This window comes from Somniosus microcephalus, chromosome 6 (assembly GCF_052327205.1).
Source record: "Somniosus microcephalus isolate GS21.2 chromosome 6, FLI_Smic_1.0, whole genome shotgun sequence".
Lineage (NCBI taxonomy): Eukaryota > Metazoa > Chordata > Chondrichthyes > Squaliformes > Somniosidae > Somniosus > Somniosus microcephalus.
The window spans coordinates 185,705,616-185,717,939 of NC_140992.1; the positions used below are offsets into that span (position 1 = coordinate 185,705,616).

Genomic DNA, 12,324 nt, shown 5'->3' on the forward strand with positions numbered 1-12,324 from the left:
CTGGGCTGCACATTCTATGTAATTTTCGTTTTCTTTTCAGGCAGCAGACACTCTGGCCGTGCGACAGAAGAGGCGGATTTACGACATCACCAACGTCTTGGAGGGGATCGGGCTGATTGAGAAGAAATCGAAAAACAGCATTCAGTGGAAGTGAGTGTGTCTGAGAAAGTGAGGGGTGGGGCAAGCATTTAAAAATACAGTCGATCGATATCTTTCTCTGTCTTCCTCTTTCTCTCTAACTTTCTCTTTCATGCTCTTTTTCTCTCTCTTTCTCTCCCTCCCCACCGTGCCGGGCAGCTGTATCGATTCCCCCTGAGTTTATCACACACCTGTTCAGGCCACAAAACTCTCAAATTATTCTTTGTAAAAAGTTGTGTCTGAAGCTGAAAGATTTGTTCGGTGAGACGGGTGATAAACAATCTACAGAAGTGTTTGAGGGCAGGTGCTACTCTTCTGGTCGTGAGTCTGTTTTGTGATGAGTTGAACCGAACAGGTTGTGTAAACTCAGTGTAAGAGTGCTGGATCACACGTCCACCCAGTGGGACTGGGATCGCTGGGGCCCACCCAGTGGGACTGGGATCGCTGGGGCCCACCCAGTGGGACTGGGATCGCTGGGGCCCACCCAGTGGGACTGGGATCGCAAGAACATAAGAAATAGGAGCAGGAGTAGGCCAATCGGCCCCTCGAGCCTGCTCTGCCATTCAATAAGATCATGGCTGATCTGATCCTAACCGCCAATATACTATCACTGAACCATCTCCTGAATCTAACAGAATTAGACACACGAAATAGGAGCAGGATCAGGCTACACGGCCCCTGGGCCCACTCCGCTACCCACAGGGCCATGACCGATCCGAACCTAGACTCATGTCCAAATTCCTGCCCGTTCCCCATAACCCTTTATTCCCTTTACTTCTAGGAAACTGTCTATTTCTGTTTTAAATTTATGTAATGATGTAGGTTCTACAGCTTTTTGGGGCAGCATATTCCATGGACCTACCACCCTCTGAGTGAAGTAGTTCCTCCTCATCTCAGTTTTGAAAGAGCAGCCCCTAATTCTAAGACTATGCCCCCTAGTTCTAGTTTCACCCATCATCGGGAACATCCTCCCCGCATCCACCTGATCCAACCCCTTCACAATCTTATATGTTTCAATAAGATCGCCTCTCATTCTTCTGAACTCCAATGAGTAGAGTCCCAATCTACTCAACCTCTCCTCATATGTCCATCCCCTCATCCCCGGGATTAACCGAGTGAACCTTCTTTGTACTGACTCGAGAGCAAGTATGTCTTTTCTTAAGTATGGACACCAAAACTGTATGCAGTATTCCAGGTGCGGTCTCACCAATACCTTGTACAACTGAAGCAATACCTCCCTATTTTTATATTCTATCCCCCTAGCAATGAAAGCCAACATTCCATTGGCCTTCTTAATCACTTGCTGCACCTGCATACTAACCTTTTGAGTTTCGTGCACCAGGATCCCCAGATCCCTTTGTACTTCAGTACTTTCCAGTTTCTTGCCATTAAGATAATAACTTGCTCTACGATTTTTCCTGCCAAAGTGCATAACCTCACACTTTCCAGTATTGTATTCCATCTGCCAAATCTCTGTCCACTTACTTAGCCTGTCGATGTCCCCTTGCAGGTTTTTTATGTCCTCCTCACTCACTACTTTCCCTCCCATCTTAGTATCATCAGCAAACTTTGATATGTTACACTCGGACCCCTCCTCCAAATCGTTAATATAGATTGTAAAGAGTTGGGGACCCAGCACTGACCCCTGTGGAACACCACTAGTTACTGATTGCCAGTCCGAGAATGAACCATTTATCCCAACTCTCTGCTTTCTGTTAGATAGCCAATCCTCTATCCATGCCAGAATATTACCCCCAATCCCGTGATTTTTTATCTTAAGCAATAATCTTTTGTGTGGCACCTTGTCAAATGCCTTTTGGAAGTCTAAATACACTACGTCCACTGGTTCCCCTTTATCCACCCTATATGTTACTTCCTCAAAGAACTCCAGCAAATTTGTCAAACATGACTTCCCCTTCATAAAACCATGCTGACTTTGTCCTATTAAATTATGATTATCCAAATGTCCTGTTACTGTCTCCTTAATAATGGACTCCAATATTTTACCTACCACAGATGTTAGGCTAACCGGCCTATAGTTTCCAGCCTTCTGTCTACTGCCCTTTTTAAATAAGGGCGTTACATTAGCAGTTTTCCAGTCTGCCGGGACCTTTGCTGATTCCAGGGAGTTTTGGAAAATTATTACCAATGCATCCACAATCCCTACCGCCACTTCCCTCAAGACCCTAGGATGTAAGCCATCAGGTCCAGGTGATTTATCTGCCTTGAGTCCCATTATTTTACTGAGTACCACTTCCTTAGTGATTTTGATCGTGTTTAGCTCCTCCTCCCCTATAGACCCCTGTTTGTCCAGTGTTGGGATATTCTTAGTGTCTTCTACTGTACAGACTGATGTAAAATATGCATTCAGTGTTTTTGCCATCTCCATATTTCTCACCATTAATTTCCCGGTCTCATCCTCTAAGGGACCAACATAAACTCTTACTATCTGTTTTTATATTTTTTGCTAATTTACTTTCATAATCTATCTTCCCTTTCTTAATCAATCTTTTTGTTACTTTTTGCTGTCTTTTAAAGTTTTCCCAATCCTCTATCCTCCCACTAGATTTGGCTACCTTATATGCCCTTGTTTTTAGTCGAATACTATCCTTAATTTCTTTACTTAGCCACGGATGGCTGTCTTTTCTTTTACACCCTTTTCTTCTCAGTGGAATATATATTTTTTGGAAGTTGTAAAATAATTCCTTAAATGTACACCACTGATCATGTATCGTCTTACACTTTAATCTATTTTCTCAATCCACTCTACTCAATTCCGCTCTCATACCTTCATAGTCTCCTTTATTCAAGCTCAGCACGCTTGTTTGAGATCCAACCTTCTCACCCTCTAATTGAATATGGAATTCAACCATGTTATGGTCACTCATTCCAAGAGGATCCTTTACTAGGACATTTTTAATTAATCCTGTCTCGTTACACAGGACCAGATCTAAGGTTGCTTGCCCCCTGGTCGGTTCAGTTACATACTGCTCAAGAAACCCATCCCTAATACACTCGATGAACTCATCCTCAAGGCAGCCCTGCCCAATTTGATTTGTCCAATTAATATGATCGTTAAAATCCCCCATAATTATAGATGTTCCCTTATTACAAGCCTCAACTATTTCCTGATTGATACTCCGTCCAACAGAGTTGCAACTGTTCGGAGGCCTATAGACTACGCCCACTAGTGTTTTTTTCCCCTTATTATTCCTTACCTCCACCCAAACTGTTTCATTCTCCTGATCTTTTGACCCAGTATCATTTCTCTGTATTACAGTGATTCCTTCCTTTATTAACATAGCCACCCCACCTCCCCTTCCTTCCTGCCTGTCCTTCCTGATCGTTAAATAACCTGGTATGTTTAATTCCCAGGCATTGTCACCCTGCAGCCATGTTTCAGTAATGGCCACAAGATCATACCCATATGTAGTTATTTGTGCCATTAACTCGTCTATTTTGTTACGAATGCTACGTGCATTCAGATAGAGAACTTTCAAATATGTTTTGTGACACTTAGTTCCTGCTTTTGCCCTTTTTATTACTTTACCTTTTACTCCATACCTTCTGCCCCTTCCTGACACACTCTGGTTTTTAATTTCCCCACTGCTACCTAAGTCTATGACCTTCTCTGTTGTCATTTTTATTATTTGCTCTCTAGGAACCTTCCCCCCCCCCCCCCCCCCCCCCCCACTAGTTAGTTTAAAGCCCTCTCTACAGCCCTAGTTATATGATCCGCCAGGACTCTAGTCCCAGCACTGGCCAAGTGAAGCCCGTCCCAACGGAACAGCTCCCTCCTGCCCCAGTACTGGTGCCAGTGTCCCAGGAAGCAAAACCCATTTCTCCCACACCAGTCTTTGAGCCACGCATTTAACTCTCTAATTTTATTTGTCCTAGCCAAATTCGCTCGTGGCTCAGGTAATAATCCAGAGATTATTACCCTTGAGGTTCTGTTTTTTAATTTGGCCCCTAGCTGCTCATACTCCTTTAACAGAACCGGCTTCCTAGTCCTATCTACGTCGTTTGTACCAACATGGACCACGACAACTGGATCCACCCCCTCCCACTGCAAGTTTCTTTCCAGCCCAGAGGAGATGTCCTTAACCCTGGCACCGGGTAGGCAACACAGCCTTCGGGACTCTCGCTCTCGGCTGCAGAGAACTCTATCTATCCCCCTAATAATACTATCCCCTACCACTACAACATTTCTATTTACTCCCCCCTCTTGAATGGCCCCCCGTTCCACGGTGCTGTGGCCAGGTTGCTCATCCTCCCTGCAGTCCCTGTTCCTGTCCCCACAGGGAGTAAGAACCTCGAACCTGTTGGTCAAGAGCAAGGGCTGCGGCTCCTCCAGCTCTACCTCCTGGATCCCCATACCTGCCTCACTCGTAGTCACACCGTCCTGTCCCTGACCATGGGCTACATCTGAATTACTTAACTTCATAGGTGTGACCACCTCCTGATACACAGAGTCCAGGTACTTCTCCCCCTCCCTGATGTGTCGCAGTGTCTGAAGCTCAGACTCCAGCTCATCAACACGGAGCTGGAGTTCCTGCAGCAGCAGACACTTGTCACAGACGTAATCACCGTGAGCCTCAATGGGGTTCACCGGCTCCCACATCTCGCAACAGTAACACATCACCTGCTCCATTCTATTTAATTAATTAAATTTTTTATTGTTAGTTATGGACACCCTCTGCCCGATTTTAGATGCTAGTATCCCCTTTAATTAATTGGATTTAAATTAAATCAATCCCTCTAGTTACACCAGTTAAATGGTTTACCAACAGTCACTCTGCACCAGAAAGGCCTTGGTACACCACAGCAACCTTAAAAACTATAAACCACAGTTTTAAAACGAGAGAAATACTCCAACCAATCACCTACCTGTTTTGTGGTGACGTCACACCTTGAATACTTTTTACCTCTCTCCTTGCCTGAGATTGGAGATTGGTGAGGCCTACCTGAGCCTCTGGGGCCTCTTGTAGTCGCTCTGCCGCGCTGCTCCGCCTCCACCTGCTGCCGATGCCGCACGGGGGCCTACCTGAGCCTCTGGGGCCTCTTGTAGTCGCTCTGCCGCGCTGCTCCGCCTCCACCCGCTGCCAATGCCGCACGGAGGCCTACCTGAGCCTTTGGGGCCTCTTGTAGTCGCTCTGCCACGCTGCTCCGCCTCCACCCGCTGCCGATGCCGCACGGAGGCCTACCTGAGCCTCTGGGGCCTCTTGTAGTCGCGCTGCTCCGCCTCCACCTGCTGCCGATGCCGCACTGAGGCCTACCTGAGCCTCTGGGGCCTCTTGTAGTCGCTCTGCCGCGCTGCTCCGCCTCCACCCGCTGCCGATGCCGCACTGAGGCCTACCTGAGCCTCTGGGGCCTCTTGTAGTTGCGCTGCTCCGCCGCCACCCGCTGCCGATCGCTGGGGCCCACCCAGTGGGACTGGGATCGCTGGGGCCCACCCAGTGTGTTGACTTAAAACTGACTTCTGTTTGTTCACCTTGAGTAGTAACGAGTTCAGTCTTCTAGTTATAATCATTTTATTCTTCAACTTCAGCATAGAAAGCACTTTACAAGCAGAGTATATTCACAGATGGAGCACGCAAACCTAGGCATGGGTCCTTTCGTGCTGCTTGAACAAAGGAAAAAGCTTATATTTATACACTTAAAAACACTCTGGCATTGCTGTGGTAAGCATAACCCTTCTAGTCTCTATCCTACCATAACATTTCTAATCTAAACATTCTATTATGAAAATGTCCACGGCTGGTAGGTTGCGAACACTGGCTGTTGCTAAGTGAAATCTGTATCTCTCTCTCTCTCTCTCTCTCTCCAATGATACCAACTACATTTTCTCCCTCTATCGAATGAGCTAAGCATGAACTTTCAGAAGCTGAATTAACAGCATTCCATATGCCAACATGTCCTTTTTTTAAAAAAAACATTTGGGTTAGCAAAGTCTTTTATATCCTTCTTTGTCTTTAATAAGCCTGGCTTCCTCTTAGTGCCCTTGCTATCTCCTTGCCTTTCTTTATATTTTTTTTGACCCTTATCGACTTCCTTACACAGCATAACACAATGACCAGAATCCCTAAAGCTATTATCTGTGCTATCACCAATCCCATCTGGAACAGTCTAGCCCAAGGATGTAGTTCCACACTTGATACTACTTCCCACCATTCATGTCTCTCTATTTGTCTGTACCATTTGCACTGTATGTTTCTGGGATGTCCTAGTTCACTCAATTATGACCTTTAAAGCCAGAGACAGGGGAGGTATCTAGTGTCCTATATGCTCGAATGGCTTCATCCTCCAGAGGCAGTCTCATCTGCAGATAAGTGGCGTTATGATGATGTGCTGGTAACAACGTTTTAGCACGAGTGTTTCTCGTTGGAGTCAAACAAAACTGGTGGTCTAGCATGGGGCATCGGGGTGAACCCACAGTCACATCAGTGGCAGTAGTAGTCACACAATACTGTCCTTTTCCTTTATACACGGTATTAGTTTGGTCTTCGCCCCATTTACTTATTCCAATCTGGCATTGTGGTGATTCTTTGTTGAGGGTGAACCCATAAGCTGGAACAGTCTGTTGATGGACTACGTCACATCTACAGGAAACTTTGGTTTATCCGGAGGTTAACTGTCCGGAATGCTCGAGCCACTGGCAAAAATCAGGAGCCGTTTCATTAGGTTTTTTCTCTTTTTGTTGCTTTTTTTTTCACCAGCCAGGCTCTGCAATGTCTCGCTGAAGCTGTTGCTAAGCTACAGAGACGCTTGCAAGGTACGGCCGACTGTTTAGAAGCTGTTGACAGGGTTTGTTGCCAGATACGGAGCTCAAAATCTCCATATGTTTCAACATTAGCGCTGGTTTGTCCGGCAGTTTTGATGGGACGGCAACAGCTCGGTCCCGTCGGTGCCGGATAGCACAAAGTTTCCTGTACAAACCCACGTTGTCCCTTTCAGAGTACATCACTCCATCTCTGGTGCTATCCAAGTTCCTCCCTTCTTAATCAGATATCTTGGATATTTCTCATCTTGTTTATGGATCGGCCTTAACTCAGAGTCTTCCACCATTCCAATCGATTCTACCCTACACACCTTCCAAGGTTTCGTTTCATTTCCATTTTTCCTTAACAAAGGCAAGACCAATCTAAGGTCCAATATCTTCATTTCTTTCCCCTTCCCCAGAGGCCAAAAACGCCATTCCCATTTGCTGCATCAAATCATAGTCCCATTCATTCCCTGAATTCTTTGAGAAGTTAAACCACCTTCTCATTTTTTTCTCATGAATAAACAGAGGCTCCTCACGTCCCTTTTATTTGGTCCATTCCTTTCTGAATTATGTTCATCACAAACGCCGCACACAGGCCACACATAATACCTCTCGTCTCCTGCATTTCATTGGCCTCATTGTTATTATCTATTAACTGATTAATTCTCTTCTGCACTTTGCTCAATTCTCTCACTAACTCCTTAATAGATAATATGGTGTTCTGTTCCACTAAATCATCTCTCTTCTCCCCCCCCCCCCCCCCCCCCGCCAACCTTGGTTCATTTGGATAAAATGTCTTTCAATTGCTTTCTCATCATGTTCCCACATCCCCTCTAAATCGGCTGGGTTCATCCCAGACAAACCTGCAGTTGCTCCTATACCCATCCATTCCATTAGCCCCCTTGTCCTTCGTTTCTTACCCTCCTTGTGCCTATTTTCCCACCAATCTGACTCTTCTAATCACTTACACTTCTCTCCCTCCTTCTCCACTAAGGCTTGCAACATATCTGTATAATTACAATGACAAGAGTTTATTGGATATGTCCAATTTCAGGCAGTGAGTTCCAGACCCCCACAACCCTCTGGGTGAAGAAATTTCCCCTCTAAACCTTCCACCAATTACTTTAAATCTGTGCCCCCTGGTTTTTGACCCCCCTGCTAAGGGAAATAAGTCCTTTCTATCCACTTTATCTAGGCCCCTCATAATTTTATACACCTCAATAAGTTCTCCCCTCAGCCTCCTCTGTTCCAAGAAAACAAACCCAGCCTGTCCAGTCTTTCCTCATAGCTAAGATTCTCTACTCCCGGCAACATCCTTGTAAATCTCCTCTGTACTCTCTCTAGTGCAATCACATCTTTCTTGTAATGTGGTGACCAGTACTGCACGCAGTACTCTAGCTGAGGCCTAACTAGTGTTTTATACCGTTGAAGCCTAACCTCACCTGCTCTTGTATTCTGTGCCACGGCTAATAAAGGCAAGCATTCCGTATACCTTCGTAACCACCTTATCTACTTGGCCTGCTACCTTCAGAGATCTGTGGACATGCACTCCAAGGTCCCTTTGTTCCTCTACACTACTCGGTGTCCTACCATTTAATGTATATTCCCTTTCCTTGTTAGCCCTCCCTAAATGCATTACCTCACACTTCTCCGGATTGAATTCCATTTGCCACTGTTCTGCCCACCTGACCAATTTATTGATATCTTCCTGCAGTCTACAGCTTCCTTCTTCAGTATCAAACACACAGCCGATTTTAGTATCATCTACAAACTTCTTAATCATACCCCCTATATTCAAGTCTAGATCATTGATATATACCACAAAAAGCAAGGGGCCTAGTACTGAGCCCTGCGGAACCCCACTGGAAACAGCCTTCCAGTCACAAAAACACCCATCAACCATTGCCCTCTGCTTCCTGCCTCTGAACCAGTTTTGAATCCAACTTGACACTTTGCCCTGGATCCCATGGGCTTTTAACTTCGTGACCAGCCTGCCATGTGGAACCTTATCAAAAGCCTTGCTAAAATCCATATACACTACATCAAACGCACTACCCTCACCTACCCTCCTTGTTGCCTCCTCAAAAAGTTCAATCAAGTTTGTCAGACACGACCTTCCCTTAACAATTCCGTGCTGACTATCCTTGATTAATCCATGTCTTTCTAAATGAAGATTTATCCTGTCCTTCAGAATTCTTTCCAATAATTTTCCCACCACCGAGGTCAGGTTGACTGGCCTGTAATTACTCGGTCTATCCCTTTTCTCCCTTTTTAAACAAGGGTACCACATTAGCAGTCCTCTGGCACCACACCTGAAGCCAGAGAGGATTGGAAAATGATGGTCAGGGCCTCTGCTATTTCCTCTTTTGCTTCGCTTAACAGCCTGGGATACATTTCATCCGGGCCTGGGGATTTATCCACTTGTAAAGCTACTAAACCCCTTAATACATCCTCTCTCACTGTTTATTTCATCTAATATTTCACACTCCTCCTCCCTGATAGCAATGTCTGCTTCGCCCCTCCTTTGTGAAAACAGACGCAAAGTTTTCATTAAGAACCCATCATGGAGCGTCCCACTCCTAGCGCGTCTTTGGGAAAGCTGTGTTTCCAGATTCTCGGCCAGTTCAATGTTTGTTTCAACTCACTAATTAGCATTAATTATTAAGGCTCCTTTATGCGGGATCCCTAAGTCCCCTATTTTGCTGCTGATAGGTCCTTGAGTTTGGATCCACTTAAAAGTGAGCTTAGTTACACGGAAAGTATTATTTCCCATACACCGACATCTTATTTGTAACCCATCCCCTTCTGGTACTTTCATCACTGGATCCTTCCGGGCCGACCGGGCTTGTTACACAATTCCATCTTCTCTCCAGTTGTTGTTTTGAGCTGCTTGAAGTCAGCAGTCGTACAATGACTCTCCACATCCTGTTCCTGTTAAAATAAAATCAAATGCAGCTCCATCTAGTTATTTGACCACTTGTTCTTGAACAGTTTACACTGATCTCCATGATTCCACACACATTGTGGTTTCTTCCCTCGTTTCCGAATGGCCAATATAAGGTTTGTTTCTTCCAATTTGTCCATGACTTCATAGGGACCTTCCCAATTAGCCTCCCAGGCTCCCCCTTTTTAAAAAAATTTTAAGCATGACTTGATCCCCAATCAAGTAGTTATTGCAATGGGTGGGGTGGTCGTCCCTGGTGGTGTTGAAATGGGTGGCACCCATTTCTCCGCTGCACGGAGCAGAGTGGACTCTGGAGATTGTTGGAGGCTCTGGAGGAACTGGTTCTGGATCTGGCGAGTAGCAGTGGGGAGTCTGTCGCACTGGTGCCAGTGGTTGTGAGGTAGATGGTTTCCATGGGACCCCTTCTTTAGCTGCTTCTCTGGCCAATTGATCAGCCACATTATTATGGGCGCCTTCGTAGCTAATTCCCTCCTGCTGATGGGCTTTCACTTTACAAACGGCAATTTGCCCCGGTCGCTCACTGGCGATATCCCAAATCATTTGGAGTTCCAAATGATGGCCGAGTGGTTTACCTTCCTCAGTGCAGAAGCCAGATTTTTGCCAGATAGGCAAATACTCTGTGAGGGAATTGCACACAAATGAATTGCCAGCGTATATAGTGACCTTCCCCCATAATGTTCTGGAGAGCTGTAACTACAGCAATAACTTCGGCCTTCTGGGCAGAGTGTTGGGGTGAACAGAACACTTCGGGTGTCCTGTGGAATCCAGCATGCAGCACCTGTATGGTATTGTCCCTGTTCATAAAACCTGGAGCCATCCACGTAAACACTAGTGGAGCCCACCAGTGGTATGGTTTTAATAGGCCCACTAGATTCGACCTCTTCCACTTTACAGGCATGGGGTGCTCCCTCATACTGCAACATATGAGCCGATTGGTAGATGTGGGAGTGTCGGACCGTAATATCTTTACTGCCCAATTCCAAGATCCATCTTCCCCACCGCGCCGAGGGACACTCCTTCCACCTGGCCCTTCACTAATAACGCCACAGGCATTTGAGAGTGTGCAAGATTAACTGATTAAATCCTACCAAATACTCCGTGTGCTTGACTAGCCAGTGGACCCCCACCCCCGGGGATCTGCTTCGTACATTGGCCGTGCGATCTCTCCACAGGGGTGAGTGTACGTGAGAAATATCCTACTGGGATGCACCTTCCTTGCACCTCTTGCATTCTCACGGCAGATATATAATGCTCTGAAACTGCAACTTCCATAATGAAGGGCTGAGTGGGATCCGGGCTCCGCAAGGCTGGAGCTCGTGTGAGTGCCTCTTAAGATTTTTGAATGCTTGATGTGATTCCCAGTTGCAATCCTCTTTACCAGGGTTGCCCTGTGGATGGCGATACTACAGAGCTGCTATCTCACTGAATCCTTCGATAAACTCCCTGCAAAATCCCACAATACCCAGGAATGACTGCAAAGCCGTAACCGCGTGTGGTGGTGATAGTTCTGCTACCAGTCGTATCTTGGCTGGATCTGGAGGTTTTCCTCCTTGTTCAACTTTCCCAAAAAAGTTAGTTTTCTGCGCAAGTGCAGCTTTTCTCGGATTAATTTTAAATCCAGCCTCTTCTTAGAGGCTCAAGACTTCCTCCAAGAGGAGGTAATGCTTCTCCATTGACTGACTGACTGCAACAATAAATCATCAATGTACTGAATTAAATTGTCGGATCGTGAACGTGACTGTAATACAGTAAACATTTTATGGGTCTGCCACACGCTGGTGAAACAAAGTAGGCGAGTTGTGGAATCCCTGGGGTAGCCCTGCCCAAGTGTACTGTTGTCCCCCGGGGTAGCCCTGCCCAAGTGTACTGTTGTCCCCTGGGCTAGCCCTGCCCAAATGTACTGTTGTCCCCCGGGGTAGCCCTGCCCAAATGTACTGTTGTCCCCCGGGGTAGCCCTGCCCAAGTGTACTGTTGTCCCCCGGGGTAGCCCTGCCCAAGTGTACTGTTGTCCCCTGGGGTAGCCCTGCCCAAGTGTACTGTTGTCCCCTGGGGTAGCCCTGCCCAAGTGTACTGTTGTCCCCCGGGGTAGCCCTGCCCAAATGTACTGTTGTCCCCCGGGGTAGCCCTGCCCAAGTGTACTGTTGTCCCCCGGGGTAGCCCTGCCCAAGTGTACTGTTGTCCCCTGGGGTAGCCCTGCCCAAGTGTACTGTTGTCCCCCCGGGGTAGCCCTGCCCAAGTGTACTGTTGTCCCCCGGGGTAGCCCTGCCCAAATGTACTGTTGTCCCCCGGGGTAGCCCTGCCCAAGTGTACTGTTGTCCCCCCGGGGTAGCCCTGCCCAAGTGTACTGTTGTCCCCCCGGGGTAGCCCTGCCCAAGTGTACTGTTGTCCCCCCGGGGTAGCCCTGCCCAAGTGTACTGTTGTCCTCCCGGGGTAGCCCTGCCCAAGTGTACTGCTGTCC

General features: G+C 46.8%; 1 protein-coding gene across 1 annotated transcript in view; it reads left to right on the plus strand.

Annotated features, from left to right (window-relative positions):
• Positions 1 to 12,324, plus strand: part of e2f4 (E2F transcription factor 4) — an 86,432-nt gene that overhangs the window by 17,046 nt on the left and 57,062 nt on the right. Inside the window, exon 2 of the mRNA XM_085991014.1 lies at positions 41 to 150. Within this exon, the coding sequence (XP_085847140.1) occupies positions 41 to 150 (110 nt within the window). The remainder of the gene's footprint in view (positions 1 to 40; positions 151 to 12,324) is intronic.